Source organism: Botryllus schlosseri, chromosome 10, assembly GCF_051294905.1.
Source record: "Botryllus schlosseri isolate E-star chromosome 10, Bs_hap1, whole genome shotgun sequence".
Classification (NCBI taxonomy): Eukaryota; Metazoa; Chordata; class Ascidiacea; order Stolidobranchia; family Styelidae; genus Botryllus; species Botryllus schlosseri.
The window spans coordinates 17,458,977-17,481,731 of NC_137245.1; the positions used below are offsets into that span (position 1 = coordinate 17,458,977).

Genomic DNA, 22,755 nt, shown 5'->3' on the forward strand with positions numbered 1-22,755 from the left:
AACGACGATAAGAATTAGCAATTTGTTGTTTTAGTCACTTGACCTCCATACCCCAGTGGTTGATAAAGTGAAGTATATAGGATCGCTCGCGAAAATCCTTTAGCTGCAGTTTGATTGAACACGGAGGCTTTCTGAGTAAAATTACTGTTGCAAAAATGATTTCACATTTTAATACTAATTTGGGACCACATCGTATTTGAAGCACAGTAAACTTGGAGTTTAATTTAATTTGGTTCAATCACAATTCAGTTTTCCACGGATACGATATTGAGTAGTCAGGGCAATGAATGAATTCATCACAACGAACAAAGTGGGAGATGTGGATAAATTTATTCGCCACTGACGTACTTTGAAAGTGGACATTTGATGGACCTGACGTTGTGAGGCTCAAGGACCTTTGAATCATAAGTTATGTAATATAACGACAACTAATAGGCTACACGTCATATATTATTTGAGCACTCTCACTAAGTAACTTACAAACAACGAATTCGCATTGGTACTCGCACTTTCTTACAACGGAGATAGTGTAATGGTTGTGCGTCCGGCTTCTCGATCGGTAGGTCGTGGGTTTGATCCCCGGCCGGGTCAGACCAAAGACTCGAAAACTGGTATCCGCGGCTATCCTGCTAGGCGCTCAGCAATCACGGATAGCATGGAGGAGAAAAAAACCGGGGGTGCAGACTAGATGACCTTGCTATAAAAAGGCCGTATCGCATCTCCGTCGTCAAAGCATCTCGATGGTGCAGGCGAAAAAGAATACCATATCTCTCTCTCTCTCTCGAACTTAAGTGTCGATGTCGTGTCGCTGACTCGTTATTAACGGTGGCCGTTTTACTGTCAAAACGCAACATGGCCGCCGGACGGTAATATAATGTGGCAAACGAACACGAGGCATGTTCGATATTTGGTGTGTCTTGGGAGATTATTTACACGGAAGAATTTCTTGTTACAAACCTCAAACTTGTGATTGAAATGTGCTGGACAAGCATTTTAATATATACTCAGAATTGCTTCGCGGGCCAGATGAAATCGTCAAGCGGGCCGGATGGATAGGGCCCGCATGCAGGACCGTAACTGACACACCCTAAACCCCCAATTGGAGGAGACCGATCTCGAAGGGGCCCCGAAATTATTTCGTGAATTAGCATGAATTATAGAGCTTTTTTTAGAAATTTATGCAACTTTTTCAATATTTCCAAATGTTTTGGTTATTAGGTACTCTTCCTCCAGAAAAAATAAGCATGATTTATAGAAATGGGCGTTTCGGCGTCGGTCATTACCGCGCCACGACATATAAAATTTTAGAATTTTAGACCATGTAACATGCGACTACAAGAAGAGTGCCAGAGCGATCGGCAGTGATTAAACCTTGACCGAATAAGACTGCCCTTATCCTGATCGAAAACTTCTATTTATATAGATATGTGTTTAATTGTCCATAGGCGCCTGAATAACTGACACCGAATATTCCTGTCCTGGCAATCTGAACCCCACAAGATAAATGCCATCAGTGGGGACAAATTAATTGCTAGTGAAGAAATAGCAATTTTTAGGTACGTTCGGGAGATTTCAATATCTTTTGATGTAGCAGTCAGGAGGTCACGAAATAACATAATGTAACGAAGTCATTATACCAACGGGTCCGCCCGCCCGAAGATGTTTAAATTATGTACGGGCCCTCCGTTTTCCGAGTCGCACTCGCTCACATTAGCTCTATACCTGTAAATCTGATTACGTGAGCAGAGAGGATAAAACATTGACAGCATTGCGTGTTTAGGCGGAATAATAAGCCGACTCACCAAACAGTGCAACCAATCTCGGTGATAAATCCCAGCCAAAACCGAATGTGGGGTCTGGGGGTGCGGAATCTCACAGAATTGCAGACCCTGTGGCAATTGAAAGGTCATATGCGTTTTGTTGTCTGCACTAATAATGGGCGTTTAAAAAATCTCTATCACGAAATTAGTGTCGCTTGATTAAAGCAAAGGGTATGCATAGTGTCCCATATGGTGTCGACACATGCAAATCTCACGCCTCAGTGAAATTGTATCACTCCACAATTTCCATTTGGCTACAGGCAATTTGACGGTCATTTTTGACTGGCTTTCCGAGCATTAAATTTGGTAAAACGGGTATCAGTCGAAAGCTGACTCTCTGCACTGATTACGAAAATATAAATTTTATTCCGCTCGTAGCCCTGGAACTCTCACAATCAGCCTCGAATTTTTCATTGTTATGGAGATTGGCATTGGGACGCAACAATGCTGAACAATGCAGTCTGGCTCTTTTTCTCTTGAGCTACTCTCTCGTTTCGCCAGACAGCATTGCTGCGTCCCAATTCCAATCTCCATAGCAATGAAAAATTCGACTTTTGTTCATATGACACATTTTGCAAAATTATAATCTGAATAAAAATGACTAAAACAAAACATCTCATTGGCCATTTAAATTTCGTCGCGATACACCGGCCGAAAAGCCCTGCTCTAGAGGACTCGTGTGAGTGACCAGTGACCACCATGAAGGCACGCTTTCATGTCAGAATACGTCACGGGTTTTCAACCGTGCCATCCTACCAGATTTTGTGACGATCATCCACTGAGAAAAGGTCCCCCGTATAGTCCGATTTCAGAGTGCTCTCACTGCGTCTTACAGTTCATAGATTAGTACTGATACACTGCTAATCGTAGAGCTACGTACGGTGGCGCAACCTAACATGCGACTGCATCATCCAAACATTTATAAACGAGCGAATAGCCATTCTCTTCCTTCACATAAAGAAATGCATAGTAGAAAGAACACTTAACAGAATATTCCACAGACAATTTAGGCTAATTTGACTAAGTCACAAATATCAGGAGCAAAAAAGGTTTCGTCTTAACTACAGGTATACACAGTTCTCAACTCACGTAACAAATTTAACGATGACAAGATAAGTATAAATGATATATCCGCTGAACTAACAACATGATGAATGTCTAATAAGTAGAAAATTTTAGGAGTAAAATTCTATCTAATATCATTAGGACTTTCGCACGTTCACATAAATTCAGTATTAGCAATATGATACAAAAATTAAAAATACTACTACTTTTATTAATAATAATGTGATAGCAATATTGTGAGACATATGGGTTATCACAGTTATTGTAATAGCCGCGACAATATGTTGAACATATTCCGCGCAATTGCAACAAATTGAGAAGCAACACACGATTCACAGAAACTAGAAGATGAATTCAATAAGTATACAAGTATATATCCAAGGTAAATGGAACGGATACTGTGAAACATCGAAATATTCCTTAACAGTGTGATAAAATAGAAAGAAATTGCAAATTTCCAAATGAGACTTTTAAGTATAGCAACACAGATGCAATAAATGTTCAGCAGATCAACACTGCAGATTGACAATATGTTAGAATTTCGTAAGTGTAGTAATTTTACTACTTTGGCGTCTGATGATCGATCGGTCAATGTTTCCGGTTGTGAATGTACAACACGCTTAGCAGCAGATGTCCAGCATTGAAACGGAAATAAGTAAGAAAATTGACCTATTTTAGTCACTGACCATAATTATGAAGAGTACCTACATTTATTATACACCAAATAACGCGTATTATTCTTATGGGAGAGTTAATCTTGCAAAGAACGTAAATTTACAGGACATTAAATCTAGCGAAGGGCGAAGTAAACATTTCAAATTGAAGAAATCTACCAAAAAAATACCCCTTTGGACCTCTTCCGAGCTTGCTCTCCCAATTTGGGGTGCATCTGTTGATCTGATATCTCAAGCGCTTTCGCCCATTCACTCACACAGAGTCAGGGTTAGCAATAGGAGAGAAAAAATAATAAAAATAATGAGATAGCAATATTGTAAGATATACAATGTAAAATAGGTGCGACGTGTGATCATATTTTTAACAGTGCGTAATTTCTATAAAATGTGACTTGAACTAGAAGATGAATTCAAACGCTATTCCAGTATATCCGAGGTAACTGGAATAGATACTGCGAAATATTCAAATAATACATCACAGTGTGATGAAACAAGAAGTTGCCAATTATACTTCCAAATTGCAATATAGATGAAATATATGAATAAAAGATAAAATTACACAGATAAAATTACAATATAGTACAATTTCGTAACTGTAGTATTTTAGCAACATATTTGGTGTCTTATGATATAACTGTCAATGTTTACGGATGTGAGTGTATGAATGTACTCGTTTAGCAGCGAATATCCAGCATTGACAAATTGGGGCCGACATAAGCTGCACGGTAAGAAAGTTCAAAAAATATCGGAAGAAAAGAGCTGAACATTATTTTCCTTCCGTTGATAGTTTTCGGAAATACACCAATCGGCTTTTTTGTCTGGAATGCCCCCCTTGGTCTGTTTACCGAGCTCACATGCGAATCCGACTGATTTAGTATGTTATCGAGTCGGGTGTGATACCATGTCCGGATCGATCTGAAACAAATGGTGTGTCAACAGCGAGAATACTAGCGCATAAAAGACGCACAATTATGGGCCAACCACGCACACACACTGCTATAGCAGTAAATATGATAGTGAATTAATTAGTTATGAGTATGGCAAATTTTTGCAACTTTTGGAGCTTTTTTGACAGCTTCCGACAGCTTCCTAGACCCAGAATTGATGTAGCATGAGGTTTACGCTGTAGGAATGTTATGTCGCAACTTTTTGCATCGTTTTCTCTATTTTTCATGCAACTTTTTATTGTAACTTCAATCAAGTATTGAGCAAAATGTCAAGGACTGATTTTAAAAAATACTACAAAACTATTCCTAGTATGGCTCTATTCTCTTTGATTTGCATAACAAAGAGTTATGTGATGGATTAGCTGCATCTAAATGTCATCTATGACGCAACGGTTGACTTGCAAGCTACAAGTTTAACAACCCAACCTGTGGTCCGCTAGACATTTTTCATCCAAGTCATATTTCGAACTTTGAATCTTAGCCTAATTATAATGTATCAGTCAGCTTTTAGGGGCGCAGTAATAGTATAGTATATGGGACCTGTTGGTTTATGCAACGGAACCTTTCGAGTATGTCATACCCCAATAATTTTAAAAGACGTGTGCATAAATGCAACTTTTGTTAAAATTAAGCGCATCTTTCTCACGATTTCAGTGCAACAAAAACTTGCCCTGGCTATTACATCTTCAGTATATAATGTGATGATTGATCTCGTTTTTGCTATGAAATGTCCTAAGAGCTGATCTGGTGTTGAAAAGGGCCAGCCGTACGTCGTATTGAGCACCCAAGATGCTGCGCTGCTTGTCTTTAGAAGTAAAGACATGCAATTTCTTTGCCATGGCTTACAGGTTGGGATCCCATGCTTTATACCAGAGGTCTCAAAAACGCGGCCCGCGAGAGCAGTTTGTGCGGCCCGCGACGGCATTTAGGAATTTCAAGCATTCAACAATCCAAGTGCCATATATCTTTTTTAGATATAAGAACGTAAAGTTCAACGATAAAACCACTATAAAAATCACAGGAATCGCAACAAACTTAACTATCAGAGAGAGAGAGAGAGAATCTTTATTCGTATACATTACATATCAACATAACACTACAAAAATGTAACAGTGAAATGCGACATGCAAGGTAGACGGGAGGCTCGATATGACATAGTCTTCAGAGCCGAGCCACCCGGGACAGGAGCAATTTTCACAGTCGATAACTAATGAAAAAATGAAATAAAATTAAAATAAACTAACGAACGAAAGGAAAAATAAGACACAGTATCATGGACCAAATTGAAATACAACGCAAATACAATTTACCGGTAGTTAGAGATAAGAGAATGAAAACATTGTTTTTTAAAAGCACAAGAGTCTAAATTGCGGAGATTAGGTGGCAGCTTATTCCAAACATTGACACCAATAAAACTGATTGAATTTTGTACTAGGCTGGTAGAGTGGTGTTGCACAGACAGAGACAAGTTAGAAGAAAATCTGGTATGATGTTGGTGGGTATCTGAAGGTATCTTGAACAGATCATCAAAACATAGTGGCAGTTCACCCTGATGATAGCTATGCATGAATTTCATTACCTCAAATTTGAAAACGTCTTCCACTTTCAATATTCTAACGCTACGATACATGCTATTACAATTCTCATATCTAGATTTCCGACAGAGAATTCGTATGGCTCGGTTTTGCAAGACTTGCAATTTCTGCAGATGTTTTTTCGCAGCAGGTCCCCAAACTAGGATCACATAAATGAGATAGCAGTGAATTAAAGCATAGTAGACTGATCTGAGAGTTTGATGAGGAATTAAATTTTTAAGGCGATAGAGAGCCCCGACACCACGCGAGATTTTAGTTTTTATATTGTTGATATGATCAGACCATCCTAGTTTATCATCAATGATAATGCCAAGATATCTAACAGTTTTATGTGTATCAAGATGTGCGTTATTTGCTATAATTCCACTGCGATTCACTTGTGTATGAAACACGACGGTTTTGGTTTGGGAGGCATTGAGCTGAAGTTGGTTAGATGCCATCCATTTTGACACTGTCGATAGCTTAGTGTTAATGTTGTCAAATGCATCAGATAAATTTTTACCGGGTATAACTAGACTGGTGTCATCAGCAAACAGTGTGATGTCATTGTCAAATAAATGACCAATATCATTGATGCAAATTATGAACAGCAGGGGCCCGAGAACTGATCCCTGAGGTACACCAGTCTGTATGGGTACTTGGGTAGTAATTCTGAATGCGTTGTTCCAATATGAACCATGTGGTAGAAGATCAGCTATTACGTCAGATTTCTAGTTCATGATGATAAAACATGACCCGTTGATGATTCGTGACTGGAAATTATGATTTGGTTTGGTGCGACCTTCTCGTAAAATTACTCGATTTCGGATTGACTGGCTGGTTAAATAAAAATGACTTGAGTTGAGTCGGATCAAACGTTAAAATCAGAAGACTTGCGACCCGGAACGGTGACTTGGTAATCATACGGATGCATCAATATGTGAAACTGTCATGGGAATAGTAATACATCAAAAGGCCATAAGTTGCCTTGCGCAGGGTATATAGCTATCTAATAAGGCCAGCATGGCAACCATTGGTATTCTTTGACCCCGTGACGTATAGTTGGTTACATGCTGGGTATTCTTTGTTCTTCTTATCCATGTTATTACCGGTGGCGAGTAGGGTAGTAGTAGGCTCTTCAGCTGTAACACCAATGAATTCCTCGCGGATTGGACATTTCTATTCCAGGGGCTCTTACCCAGGGTCCGTAAACCCAATCGGGGTACGAACCACCACATCAGGGTGTACGAGATGTATTGTGGAATTAGGCCTATGTGCTGTTGAATATTTTCTTGGCCAATTTATTCAACTAGAAAATAGTCTTCGCGCTACACGCGATTTTGTGTGATGGGATTTCTGATTTTAATATAGGTACAATAAGAAATTGTGTTGAAAACTGACAGCCGGCTACGAGAAATCTTATTGGAAGCATAAAGGGTACGATCGCTAAAGAAGGTTAAGAAGCAGTGTGGGCTCAATAATGATTATATTTAAGTTGTTATTGATATGTTCCAATAATAATCGAAGGAAAAATCTAACGCTGATTTAATTTGACTTTGACAATGACAGTAACAATAGCCTATAGTTATCACGACTATGTCAACACCAGGATTAGGCGACACCGGTCAAATGCTCTGATATCAATATTCTACATAAATTGTGGCACGTCAAAGGTCCACTAGTCGCAATATTATAACTCGCATGACGTCTATACCTCATTAATTAAAAAAAAAATTATGCTCGACATGAAAACAATGTTATTCAAATATTTGAAAATTGGATTTTCTTTCGTGTCAAGCGTGAATAGTACAATAGTGAATTACATTTCCCCGATGTTTGTGGAGTGCCTGTCTGCAAGGTCCCGTCAAATAAGGGCTACTTGAAAATTATATACATTGAATATCCCTATTATTGATGCTGCGGCCCGCGGCGTCATCAAAACTAGGAAATTAGCCCGCGAGCACATTTGAGTTTGAGACCTCTGCTTTATACGTAGCTGTTCCTCTGTCTCGTGCCCGTGTGTTATCGATCAATGCGAGGTGGTCAGTAACGAAGTAATTCTACTTTTTCAAAGTGAGCAAGTGGTTCAAGCGCCCAGGTGGTTATGTTTTTCAGATTGCGACCACGTCTACTTAACGGTTTTCTAGGCAAGACCGTCACCGTAGAACTGGCAATAGTACGCGAACTCTCCGCCGAATATACTTTTCGCAGCTTCTCGAGTACTTTTCTGGTCTTTTATTTTCTGCTTCCACACAAAGTAGCTTTGGCACGTCTTGGAAATCTTTACTTTTATGGACATTGAGTAGAACGTTACGGTGGTTCGTCAACTTCTGCTCGAGTAGTTATGTTGACTGCGTTGACCAACTTACTAGCAACGAGACGATGTATGCCCTTTTGCTACGAGGTAGCGAATAAATTTATCGGAAAATGAGCATGTCGCTCAAGAACCTACAGATGTTAAATTTGACGGACGGATTCATTTCTTGTTATCACACAGAGTGCACCCTGAGGCCCAAAAGAGTGTAACTCACATGCAGCATGAAGATAACTACCATCCTACCCACAAGAGGTAATCTAATGAGTATATCCAGAAAGCATTCCATCAAATGCGTGTACTGAAAAGCGAACAACGATCACGATCGATCCCAGTTTTACCAGTAGGAATCTGGTATATATTTGGCAGAGACAGCTCACGCTGTATCGGTGCCCCGAGAAATCCCGCGCCGTAGGGTGTTTCAGGTAAACCTGCATTCCTGTTCTCTCAATGCTGCATGAGCCTGGTGGGAAATTGTTTTCTATAAAGAAATGGGTATCACAATCGCGTTGCGATACCGTTTTTCACCGTGTCACATGCTCGAATGCCAGGCAACCAACTTAAATATAACTAAAATATTCACGGTAAGAACAACATTTATTCGTCATAAAGATTTTGTAACGTTAAATTTATTCACTAAAATCTTTTCGATTCTCATTAGTAGCGAACGTCAGTAAAATGGTGAATCAAATTCGGGAAATAGTCAGTCGATATACTTTTTATGAATAAATTAACAATATGAATATATTGTTTCGTGTAACTCTCAAGCTCTGTACTCAAATGGCTTATTTACAGTTTCCCAACTGCTATGCCCTATGAGAAATAAATGTTGTTATGGTAAATATCTTATTACGTCTTACATTCAGGTTGGAAGCCCGGCATTCGGGCATGTGACACAATGAAAAAAGATATTGTAACGTGACTACGATATCCATTTCTTTCTCTGTAACCAATCCAGACCGTATCCATGCATCCCCAGTACGACAGGAACGGATGTACTGCTAAATTTTACAGGGCACCGATACAGCATCAGCTGTCTCTGCCAAACACATACGAGATTCCTCCTGGTAATTGATATTCTCGGTGAAACTGGAATCGAAATGTTTAACGCGATTGTCATCCTCATTTCAGTACGCGGATGGAATGCTCCTCAATTATTTTCCTTCAGGTAGAATGGTAGTGATTTTCATACCTTATGAAAGGTCTTTCTTCATCGACCATAATGTAAACGTTCAGTGATTACAAGAAAGGAGGCATCTGCGTGTCCTCTTTAACATGGCTGTCCGACACTTGAGCATGTGACTTCATAACCCCCAAACCCCACCCTGATCCTAACCGAACCATCACCTTGACCCACATCATCATGTGCCACACTGCGATCCACAGCTGCAACACCAATGGGGTTGCGAGTTCGAGTACGACACAGGTTGACTCCAAAATTCCTACCCAAGCGCCGGTGGTATATCTTGGCAAGCCATATGACCCGTGTATGGGGTGTCTTACAACAGCCTAGAACGAAATGGGCCAGGCTACAAGTCGGTGGGACAGGAATCCTAACAAGGACTATCTTCCGGGTGTAAATGACCATAGCAGTCAAATCGCATGCCCAAGTGTCGAATGCCAAAGTGTCGCACGCAGTATCGTCGCATGCTCATTAGTCCACGGATCAATAGAGGCACCGACCTTGACACGTGATCGACCGACCCCCTTCTTAGGCGCTCTGGAGCGTTCCGGAGTAATCTCGTTGTCCGACAAGGGCGGGGTAGTCTGGCGTGCAATCCTCGAAGAAGGATCTGCTAAAATGGAATAATTCGTACCCCCTGTACTTTAACGACGATATATTTAAGATATCACTTGGGAGCTCGCTCGAGTGTGAACTTGAATGTGACGACGGGGAGAAGTCTCTTGTGTGTCTCCTGGGCGGGTCACGTGTCTTACTGATTTTCGTCGATGTCTCAGGATCTTCCGCACGATGCGAGTCGACAGAACGGCTCGTACGCCGACGGCTGTGATGATATATGAAATATTCTTTTCATTTCAATTCGATATTAGTTGCTGAAGAGTATCAGCAGAAAGTAGGTGGGCACATCTCAATATCAATATATTAACTGATTGTACGTTGTAGTTCTGTACCTCCAAGATTAGAGAAGTACGTCGGAAGTGTACAAATCGCCAATTCAGAGTGGACACTGGCCGTACCCAAGTATAGGGGCTGGAAAAGCTTACTATAGTGCTTACTAAGACGGACAAAAGCTACTTTGGGTCGAGACAGCATGAGGCGACAGAGGCGTAAGGCAAATCTACACATAAACTTGTATAAATAGATGGCCAGTGATGAGGGTGCTTTACGTTTTCGAAATACTCAAATGCGTTTTGATTACGAGCGCTACTTACTCAAGCAGTTTTGTTATTAGAATACTTCCACTTTTACCTGAATAGTTTGCCTTATGGGGCAAAACTAGTTATTTTTACACCTTCAATTTTCAAAAGTAGAAATAGTTTGGGATAAGTTTGCTTCAATTTTTTTGCGTGAAATCCCTGTATCTAACCCGTGAAATAACGTTCACAGTATCTGCTGAAGATATTGTCGAAAAAAGTACCTAATCGTAAGGACATAACTAGGGCGATTTTTTTTGGCATGTCAAAAAAAGTCAAAAATTGGTCAAAGTTGTTGTGTTAGGTCAAAAAATGTCAAAATTGTTTACAAAGTTAAAACTTTTCTGCAACCTGTATTTCATTTGTATCGTAGATTTTGCACTGTCGGTGAGCTTATCATTTGACATTTTACAGCTTGTAGCCTACTTCATAGGCCTGCCATTATAGACGGCCCATTGTCTACTCATTGTGAATCATAAACATTACAATGAAACAAATAGGTTGACATGGTGTTATGCTCAACGTACCGCTATATACCAACTGAAGCAAGTCTGCGTGGGCATTGCATGGTTCTTATATCAAGAAGTGCATGATGAAAAATTGTGATGTAGACATCATTGCCAGAATGAAGCAACACGGTTTGTCACCAGCAGCGTACGCACAACTTCAGTGTTGCCAGCTGTGATGAACCAGACCAATGAACGTATGGTAGGCTTTTATTAACAATATCCCGACTAGCGCCGACACCATAAACTAGCGATCCTCACTAGGTAAAGTCAGATGCAGAAATGAATGATTACTGCGCTGACAGCACCATGATCGTTCATGGGGCATGACAGCGCTCACGTGATACGCTATAGCGAAACCGACAAAACACGTCACCAGCCAACAACTACTGCTGTTGATCATTCTTTCTCCATTCTTGGCAAGCTACTTAGTAAGGACAGACACTTTCCACCCGAGAATGTGGGAAATTATCTTTAGTTGTGTCTAAAACAATTTCAATTATTTTTACCATAATTTGTAATGTAACGACTGGAATTCTTCATAGGGCCAGATTTTTCAAGTAAAAATTTGTCAGCTTTTGAGGCAAAAAAGTTTTTGTTCAGGCCAAACTACTTCGTAAGAACAGACAATTTCAACCAGAAATGAAGATGAGTAGTACAATTCTAACATGATGTGGGTAAACATCCAATTTGCATATGTTAGGTCAAATTTGGTCAAAATTAACATTTTCAAGGTAAAGAAAAGTAAAATTTTGATTTTTTAGGTCAAAATCTTCCATTTTTGGGTGAAAAAATCGCCCTAGTCATTACTCATTTTGCGTTAGTCGCGAAGATGATTCTCGGAATCTCGAAAGTATCCACCGCTGAGTAACCACCAAATTATGCAAAATTGCTGCTTTTTAAAACTGCTTACTACTTCCACTTGAAGTAGGTACTACTTCTACTTGTGATAGAGTATAAATTTTTGGCGCTGCTTCTACTTCTACTTGAGTAGCAACACTGACTATACTGTGACAACCCCTGCTGGTTTCTAGTAGAGCGGGGCATGGACCGAAGCCGGATTGGATAGCCGGCCGGATTTTGTAATTTTTGGCCTGATACGGCCCTGTCCTGTCCCTGCCCTGTCCTCTTCGACCCTGGCATCTGTAGTTACATTGAGCAGTTTGTGGCAATAAACCGCATAGTAAGTCCAAGTTGACATGATTACTTGATCTTTTAGTTTTTACTTTCCATTTTTTTTCAATCAATATTCAATACCAACCTGTGTGTAGTTCATTATTATCCGAGTTTTTCAGACCGGATCAAGGCCATTTCTAGAATTCGGCTTAGGAGTCGGACCAGAGAATTAAAAAACAGGATCCGAATCGGATCACAGAATTTTCTTGATATGATCCGCACTAGTTTCTACTAGATCTCATTGAAACGGTTGACAACAAGGGTTATATTAAACTCGAAGAGGCTCTGCTATGCTGGTATTCAGCGGAGTTGGTGTCATCGGATGATTTTACAGTCAACCACAATTAGGAACTCTTCAAGTTCTCTCATCCCTGACCGAACACATGTGATTACTCACATGCAATTACAAATAAAATCACAAATATATTAAAACTCATTTACCCTGATGAAATAGAAAGCATCCGAAGACCGACCACCACATAATTTGTGCCGTCAATGGATGGTAACTGATAGTTACAGTTGTTATTATTGTTATAATATAGAAGAAAAGTGAACATTATATGAAGGGCAAATGTCGACCAAGCCTTATTGCAGATAGTTTTGACAGCTCACATACAAACATTCTATGTCATTTCACCGTGCTAAATGATTTTATTAAAATTAGGAGCACTAGAGATACACTGAAAAATATTAACGAAGGTTCACTCACCCTCGTCCTGTCAGTGCAGTGGGTATCGGTGGATCTAAAACTAGATCGATGTCATTGGAATCTGTGCGGAGAGAGGAGAGAACGTATGTATTTATTTCATGCACATACCATCAAGACATTAGGCATAGTAACATCTTGAAATCGTCAAGATGCATTGGTGTGATAGCTTGCAAGTAACTGGCATGATAATATGCCTTGCACATAAATTCCGGCTTCCATTTATCTATCACGTTCACCAGGGGTGTGCATTGCGCAACTCGCGGCCCGCAGAGAACATTGTCGATATCAACGGCTCAGAAACCTAATCAAATACCAGCAGACATAGCCAGTAGCCACACACATCCCATACATAACATGACAATTGAATATACATTGCTGGTTAAGACATACCAAGTCTCTTTGGTTTTCTCTGTTTAGGTCTTCCTTGACTTTGCGATCGTTGATGTTTGCTCTGCAGAATCAGTAGCCGAGTTAATACGGAGCTCGAGATATTTCAATTTCATTAGAAGTTTTGAGGCCAGTACAGATGAATCTTATTCTCATTTTACAAAAGATGATGTCCGCGAATTCACGAGTGGATCGGACAACATCCAGCAGGTCTTATACATTTCCTACAACTAAGAAGAGTGCATGTGAAGCTACCGACAATAACACTATCCATATTTCCTCGTAGCACTACAAATATCCACTCCATCAAACTATGATCCAAGATCTTGATATGGGAGAGGTGGCTGCACTGTTCCGTGGCTTGACAAAACCATTCTTGCAAATGAAATAAATGGTAGATAGTATGATGTTCGTCTCCAAAAAAAGTACAAATAGTAGCAAGACCTACCAAGGGCTGAAATCAATTAGCTGGTATAGTATCATCTGAAACTGCGCTACTTATCAAAGCTTTCATAACTAATAAATAAGTCATGTGCAGGCATACAAATAGTTATCTCTACTTCTGACTAACATCAGTGTAATGGCCTACATGGGCATATGCAAAATGTTGTGGTGCTCAATATTTGACAGGCGTCAATGTACTTTTGGAATGCGCTGTGACCAACCCACCTGCCTACGATGTGAGGCTCCTGGAGTTGTAGAAGGCAATGGTTCTAACACGGTCGGGCGAATAGTTTTTGTGAATTTCGGAGTGAACGATTCGCTGACCACCTCAAACGACTGCTTATTCTTCGGGATATGCGCTGCACACGTACAATATTTCCGGTTCGGATCTCAAGGCATTATGCAAACCATGATTTTGCTTACTTGGCGTTGACCTTGGTGTTGGGCTTGAGATGGGCCCTGGTGTCGGTGGTGGTCTGACCCTGACAGAATACAATCAATATTCATTCAGCGCCAGTTGTATCCACAATAATTGATAAAGGTCGACAGTTCATTGAACAATTGAAGTAGTTTTGAAGTCGTGGAAATCGTTTATTCTACTTGTAATGAAGTCAAAATTTACAGAGCTGTCTCTACTTTCACTTGAGAGCAAACCATGACTACTTTGACCACCTCTGAAATTAGGACATTTGGTATGTTGAGCCAAAATTAAGCCAGGGAACCTACGACATTTTAGATTAGTATTCTGCAGCGGGATCGAACTTTTGCGGAAGGTACATAGAGTAATTTTCAGATGGTCGCTTTGTAAATGCCAATATAAATATTACTTTACAGAAAATATTAATAATGATATCCAGAAGGACATTTCAATACAGCAAAGATAAACACTTTTTATTTCATGACATAATCCTTGCATTGCAAGAAGACGAATAAGACCAACTCGGGAAAGCATGTCCCTATGACAGTCATAGCTTGCCCATATCAACATAGGGAATAGCATAAGAACTTGCCGAAAATATCATGTCGAAAATGATGTCGCTGTATGAACTCCGACACCCTTTGGGCAACTATTTTACGAAATCAGTTCTAGTTCGATGATCAGTGATGCATGAAGTCGGGAGCTGTGACGTAATATGCGATGGCAATCGTTGGTGACTGCCGACTGAATTATCAAATTGTGGCACTGGCACAAAATTGACAAAGAAGAAGAAAATAACTCCTACGGTTTTCTTGCGTCCTTTACAACGTATGGAGTTGCCGGTTGTGGTTGAGTGACTGGTTGAGGTCGCGGTCGCTGAAATAATATACATCAAAATTGGAAAATAATTGAAATTAAATACAAAGTAAGATGTAGACTTCTCATTCTTAGTCAATAGAAGCTACAGCTGAGAGACTACAGAACAAAAGACATGAACTTTGATATTTCTTTGGCTCAATCGTGTAGTTTATCGACCTGAATGCCTTATGCTTGGTGATATTGGATTGTCATTAGTGGCTACTTTGAACAGTTGCATAGACGGAGTTTAAAATTACATTTACTCTCTTCGTCATTATGAGAGAGAGAGAGAGAGAGAGAGAGATCTATTTCGTCAACCGATGGCGGCAAAATGAAAGTATAAATATGCAACAGACAAACAGTGCTTCGGTATCGGTATTGACTGGTACCGGTGATATGATCATAAAGATCTTCGAGTCAACCGGTACCGCAGTAAATGGTTATTCAAAGAAAATAACGTCACAAACTAAAACAACTAAAGAAAATAATGTCATAAACTGACAACTGAACAGGGTAACAAAATATGTCATACAAAATGCAATATTCATGGAGCAGCAATATTAAGAGAAGATATCACAGTTACACAGAATCAATGTATCGATATGCACAATGAGCAAATATATGGGTTGCAGATTTATATATTCAGAGTGGATAGTGTTCAGGTGCGACTAGTATTTACTTAGGAGATAATCCAACATCCCTGTCTTGAATGAACAATAATTTGAGTCTTTTAAATGTGCTGGAATCTCTTTGTTCCATACATCAATACCTGCTCGTTTGAATGGAGGGAAACCTCTGTCAGAGTGGGACATGAATAAGTTGGCGTTCGTGACAGACCGTGTGCTATGACTATGGACATCACTGCAATATTGAAAATAGTGTTGCAGAGAGACGGGGACTTGCAGCTGATTAATTTTATACATCACTTTGGCCAGTTCAAAGACATAGATATCGCTAATTTTGAGGATACGCAATTTTTTGTAATATGGATCAAGTCGACTCTAAAGGGGTATTCTGGCAATTGCTCTTAGAGCTTTGTTCTGGATCACCTGCAGCTGGTTCAGTCGGGTTTTGGTAGCAGATCCCCAAACTATAATACCATACTGTAGGTGGGAATGAATGATAGAAAAATAAAGAGTGCGTAGAAAAGGTTTTGGAACTATTTGGTTAACCTTCCATGAGCATTCCCTTCAACAATTAAATGATGAACTAAGTAGAAAGTGTGGAAAGCAAGTGATATTGATGACATGGATGACAGTCTATACAATTGTTGCATTTAATTGATAAATATTTCATGAACGCCATCCCAACATCTGAAGCAGGGGTGTCTAACTCAAAGCAGCTAAAAATTTCCGGGTTTACCAGTGCAATTTATAGGTGTCGCAAGAATCAGGTAATTGTTCAGATGTATCAAACATTCGTTCTAGATTACATGAAGTTAGTTCTGGGAGTTACATCACGCTCCGTTAAATCAGGAATTCTGCTGATGTAACCCTCGAAAAAAATGATTTTGACACCCCTTTATAAAGATTAGAATAAATTGAATAAATAAATAAATGGAATAAACGATAAGTTTTACGTACGTTTTTTTCTTTTTCTTTGTAACAGAACCACAGAATGCAAATGAATAGAATGAGGAACACCACCACTGCAACTACAATGAGCAAAATGAGCCACCATTGTATCGGGGAAGGGGTGAATGTGGTTGTGATATCTGTTGTAATCGGCATTGTAGTTGCATCACTAAAACCGGGAGTGGACACTTCTGCAGTGTCAGGGGAAATTATAGTTGTAGCTGCAATTGTAGTTGTAGTTGCAGTTGTAGTTGTAGGAGTTGTAGCAGGAGTGGGACATATTGTAGTTGTAGTAGAGGTCGTAGAGACTGCAATAAAAATATAAGCAAATGTTAAACTGTTAGATCGCCAGTATGTAATTTCCACACCAGATAATTGAACACAAACATTAATGATTCACATATAACCCCTGTACCTAGTATTCAATTTGATTAACGAATAGATCAAAGACCGTGACAAATTCTAGTCCAATAAAAACATCAGATCATTGCAACTGGAATAGGTCTGAAATAAGAATTTAACTGCGCAACAAATATGCGGGCGAAACGATTTTTCACTGTCTGTTATTTCTAATCACAATTTTTGGTGCACTGCACTTCTACCAAAATTTCTAACCTTCCAATTTCTTGTCATGATTATTTTGAATAGATTCAGTGAGAAAAAAGGACTGGTAATTGCCCATCAGCGATCAAAATTTCCTTTAATGCAGGTGCTCCCAGTGTGAATTATGCCCTAGTGTTTGTCAGCAAATTAAATTTGGGTATCGTTGGTTATGCGACACACATACATTGTAATTGCTTGTATGTTTACACAAAGTACATCTCAGAGGCCCCAAGCAGTTAACAGATTGTACATATTTAATTCAGGTAACAATTTTTCTGAAATCTGTAGATGGTGTGCATGGTTTCGCATGTATGAAGCTCTCTCCTTACAGTGTATCTGCAGCTTATTAAAAGCCACCTCTATGTTCAGAAATTGGAAAAGGTGTGGGACAGATAGACTCTTGCCCAATCTAGGCTAGGACTATCGGGTGGAAAGGAATCGTTCACTAAATTCCACATCCCAACTCTGGCCGATTAGGTTACACGGCTGTTTCAGGTTCAAACAGATAATTCAGAATACCCATGCATTCGGTGCCATCTCCCGTGTACCCAGGTATACAAAGACATTTGAAAGATCCCTCAGTGTTAGTGCAATTGGAGTTGACATCGCAGTTGTGCGATCCGGTAGAACATTCGTCTTTGTCTGAATGAATATATATTCAATAATAGGAACAAATAAAGCTACAGAACTAAATAGATGCAAATTAGTAGATAGCCTATGAATGGCAAAATGACGAGATATAAAAGCATGTTGTTACATTTGCATAGAATATACGGACCTTACAAAGAATTGCACATACTACTCTAAGAGAAAAGCATACTCAACTGCTCCATAAATTAATCTTTCTATTCACAGATATGAGAAGGTAAGCGGTTTATCGACCCTTTTCACATACAGACTAGGACTATTGAGTCGAATGTGTTCATTATATATTCTACATGTCGGTTCTTGCTGGTTAGTATAAAAGGCCCCATCAAGTTAAAACTGAAAATGAAGAATACCTTTGCATTCTATTCCATTTCCAGTGTACCCGGTTTTACAAAAACACCGGAATGATCCAACATCGTTAATGCAATCGGCTTTGGCATCGCAGTCATGCGATCCCAATGCACATTCGTCCTCGTCTGAATGAATATAATAATAATCAATTTTAAACAAGGAAGAAACAAGACACGTTAGAGAAGCACGTGTAGGTTATATTGGCGATAAAATGGAGTCTGTCTGTGCCTAGCCTAGTTTTTTATTTTACACTTGTACCTGGGATGAATTCAAGCCACTCCGACGAATAAAAGGACTGCGTAAATTCATAATACACACAATTGAAATTGAAATTTGACCTTGAAGGAATAGGCTTATGATCCGTGATCGAGTCAGTCATTGAGGCAACACCAGAATTCATTTATTTATCGGTTCAAAACATGTATGCTGAGAGGTCTTGACTCTCGGAAGATGACATTGCCATGATTTCGCCGAACAGTCAATAATTATTTCATTGTGTTTCTGTGGAAGAAGGTGATTGTATTTTGTCTCTGTTGTTTTTGCAGCATACACACCTACACATGATACACATGCGCAATGCGTATGATATGTAGGACTACTTGTACATATGCATACCATGATTTGGATATGCTACTGGATAGTGGATATGAAAGGTGCAGAAATAGCCTTGTAATGCTTTCTAAGTCTCGTACTACCTTTCATGCTATCCTGAAAATGCCGAACAGAAAGGCATTGGATACAATTTTTACTTTTACGGTCTCTGGTCTGACGTGTCTGGGGAGTTGAACCCACGGTCTACCAATCAAGAAGCCGGAGAAGTTGACATCGGTTTCATTTGTGAAATATCTAGCGATATCGTAACATTTTTTTATCTTGATATCGCCCAGATACACAGTCGTGAAATTTTACTGACGGTTGTACCCGATATTCACCTCAACACGTTTCTGCAGATATTTCTGTTTGATGGCTTATGAAAATATGTCAGTACGATTGAAATTCCCAGATAATGCATGGATATTCGACATGTTTCGAATTTGATTATGGCCAGCTACAAAATGGCGCCAAATCAAAGATCCGTTCACACTTAGACACAAAGTAAACAAACTTACATCCTCTGAAAAGATCTCAAAAACAATATACCTGCACATGTGAATCCATTTCCCATGAACCCGGTTTTACAAATACACATGAAGGATCCGTCAGTGTCTAAGCAATGTGCGTTGACATTGCAACTCTGCGGTTCGGTAGAACATTCATCGATGTCTGAATAAATATATATTCAATCATGAAAAAGGAGCAAATCAGCTTCAGATATAATGGATGAAAGTAATGTGTTTGAATGTGCCAATACAAGATTTCAAACGAAGACACGAGACAGGAAGACATATGTACTAAACCAGCGGTTCTCAACAGCAATTTCAGGGGGTCCGCGAGACCTCTAAATTTTTAAAACGGTTGATAACCTAATTTTTATTTTATTTTTTAATTTAAAAACGCATGAGGCAGTTTCGCACCACAACTGCTAAAACCTCATGACTCATATCATCATAATAATCGTCTGACATGGACTATCGTAGTGTGGAAACTCATATTCACTGTCATTTTTCCAATAACCTGCTGATAAAAACATATTGCTGTTTAGAGACGTTTTGTTGGGGTTTGTGGAAAAGATAAAAATATGGAGATAGTAACGTCAATTGGGGCGACTTCGTAATGTTTGTGAAACCTTCTCGATTTGAAGTTGTCAGTCTCATCAAATTAGTGAACAGTCGTTTGAAATAATAATTTCCGGAGTATTTCCATAATTTGTCCCAATGCAGGGAACAGCTTCTTGGAGGTACGGAACCTTAATATACAATTGAATAGTATATTCATATTGAAATGAGCCCGAATATTTTCGGCTGATGCTCGTCATTTAATCTGACAATGATATACCTGCTCTTAAATCTCGGCTATCAGATTAGGCGCATTCTTATTGCGGATGCCTTATCGACAAGTTCGATTTTTTTATGAACAAGGAGTGTTTCGTAGCTATCAAAGCATTACGGCCCAACCCTGAAATTCATATCACCAGTTATATTGGTATGCAGCCTTGTCTTGTTAATGTTCAATTGTTCATGGTCGAAAATATTTGCTCGCAAACATATATGTAAACCCGAACAGAACAAGTCGTTTCATGAGAGTTATTCTCTGGTTGGAAAACTTGGATCCATTCTTTGGAGCATTAAATTTGTCTATACTTTTAAATTAGCATTGCATTTCACTTTGACGGTAAATACTCTCTGCGGGCCGATCAAAATGCCGTCCGTATGTTGTCCGTCTTTGCGCTATGTCGGACGTGATATGTTCATAAAATATGTGTTTCTTCATTTTGGTGCCATAAATGCTGCGATCACACCAAAATATCGTCGGAAGCGTTATGCGTTAATATTGCATTAGCCTCCATCTATCTTTGCGGAAATAGTTTTCGGCACTCCTCGTTCATATCAAAACGAGGACTCGGATTTTCAAGACACGACGACGTATATACTTCAAGAAATACAGCAGCAAAATTAGCCTTGAAATAATAAAAGTCTACCGATTTCTACATAAATAGTATGATGTTATTCTCCGGAAGAAGCATTATTTTGCTGTTTATCACAAGCCTACAGTTCATATTTGCACAAGCCAGATGAAGGTTTCACCATAACAGAGCTAAAATTGAACTAAAACTTGAGGGGGTCCACGAGGGTCCGTGACGGTCAAAAGGGGTCCGCGAAGGCAAAAAGGTTGAGAGCCACTGTACTAAACTGAAAATTGAACCTGCTCGGGCTATGCACATCAATGTAACCAACATCCGTTCAAAGACAGAACTCACAATTTGATGCCGAACGTAAGTATTGACGACTACACCAATGCTAAGTTGAGAATACAATTCAGTGCATAAAATTCTTCATCATTCGTGAGCGCTGTTAGGTTCTGCTCTTGCGTGTGCCAGCAACACATTCATGAAAGTTCTATTTATAGGTGCCCTTCGGTATTCTGCTAGCTGTTAACTAGCGATCAGCGTTTCACAATGTAATCAATACTACTCTTTCCACAGATGAGGGCATCAGTGAAGTATTGAGAAAGATTCCAATATTCTATTTTATCTCATGTATGCCAAATTGCAACATTTTTTAATTACTAATGTTGCGCCAGGTTTTGTAGTAAGGTCCTCTTTCCGGACTGCATATTTATTTGCTTCATTAAAGCTACCTTCGGGTTTAGAACTTTGAAAAAGGTTTGGGACAGGCAGTCTATCTAAAAATTTAGACACGATTGTTTCAGGTTCAAACTAAAAACAGAATACCTAAGCAAGTGGTTCCATTTCCCGTGTACCCGGCTTTGCAGACACACAAGAATGACCCGTCAGTGTTAATGCAATCTGCGTTGACATCGCAGTTGTGCGTTTCTGGCCAACATTCATCGATGTCTGAAAAAAGATATATTCATTCATAGTATAGCTTCAGAATAATAAATAGAAATATAAAGGAAACTTAGTAAGTATCTTATGAATGGCCAAATCAAGACGAAATGAAAAGGCATGTTAGCATATTAACGAATATAATGGTCTACAAAATTTAAAATAGAACCATCAAGTCAAAGGTGTACATTGTATATTGTACAATCACTAAATTCGCATCCTGGATCTAGCTAAAAACGTTATCATGCTACATCCAGTTAAAACTGAAAAAGCAGGTTACCCGTGCATGTCGCTCCATTTCCAGTGTACCCGGATTTACAAACACAATGGAATGACCCGTTAGTGTTCATGCAATTGGCATAGACATTGCAGTCGTCGTCTCCAGAGGAACATTCATCGATGTCTGAATGAATTTATGTTCAGTTATGAATGTCGAAGAAACAAAATTTCATAATGAAGGAGAGGAAACTTAATAAGTAGCATATGAATAGTCAAATCAACACTAGATTCAACTGCATATTAGCAGATTGTATAGAACAGGGGTCTTCAACTCGAAATAGGTAGATGGGCACTTTTGGAACTTGATAGACGCCGTTGGCCGCAAGACTGGAGACTGATAGGTCGTTGGTTTGCTGGTGTCACAAGCGCTTGCAGGTGCTCTATCAGTAGCAAACTTATGGGCAAATCCAATATATTCCTTCGTTAAGATTCAAGGAAACGCTGTATTGCATAATCGAAGACTTGGGTATTTGTGGCAATCTCTGTGTACTTGGAAATTGTCCTCGTGTGATTATTCATTGTCACAGATAGGGAGTCATAGTCGGTAACTCCGTCCTGACGAATGATAAGACAGATCTGGAGTAGTA

At 39.4% G+C, this 22,755-nt stretch overlaps 1 protein-coding gene across 1 annotated transcript in view; it reads right to left on the minus strand.

Moving 5' to 3' along the window:
• Positions 1-2,738: 2,738 nt before the first annotated feature.
• The window catches only part of LOC145448832 (uncharacterized), a 77,533-nt gene continuing 57,516 nt past the window's right edge, over positions 2,739-22,755 (minus strand). Inside the window, exons 29-42 of the mRNA XM_080327285.1 lie at positions 22,170-22,292; positions 21,776-21,898; positions 19,585-19,707; positions 18,447-18,569; positions 17,965-18,087; positions 16,852-17,150; positions 15,216-15,286; positions 14,416-14,474; positions 14,218-14,351; positions 13,552-13,612; positions 13,162-13,222; positions 10,249-10,400; positions 10,078-10,190; positions 2,739-4,474 (exon numbers count right to left, since the gene is read on the minus strand). Of these exons, the coding sequence (XP_080183411.1) occupies positions 4,439-4,474; positions 10,078-10,190; positions 10,249-10,400; positions 13,162-13,222; positions 13,552-13,612; positions 14,218-14,351; positions 14,416-14,474; positions 15,216-15,286; positions 16,852-17,150; positions 17,965-18,087; positions 18,447-18,569; positions 19,585-19,707; positions 21,776-21,898; positions 22,170-22,292 (1,601 nt within the window). The 3' untranslated portion in view covers positions 2,739-4,438. The remainder of the gene's footprint in view (positions 4,475-10,077; positions 10,191-10,248; positions 10,401-13,161; positions 13,223-13,551; positions 13,613-14,217; positions 14,352-14,415; positions 14,475-15,215; positions 15,287-16,851; positions 17,151-17,964; positions 18,088-18,446; positions 18,570-19,584; positions 19,708-21,775; positions 21,899-22,169; positions 22,293-22,755) is intronic.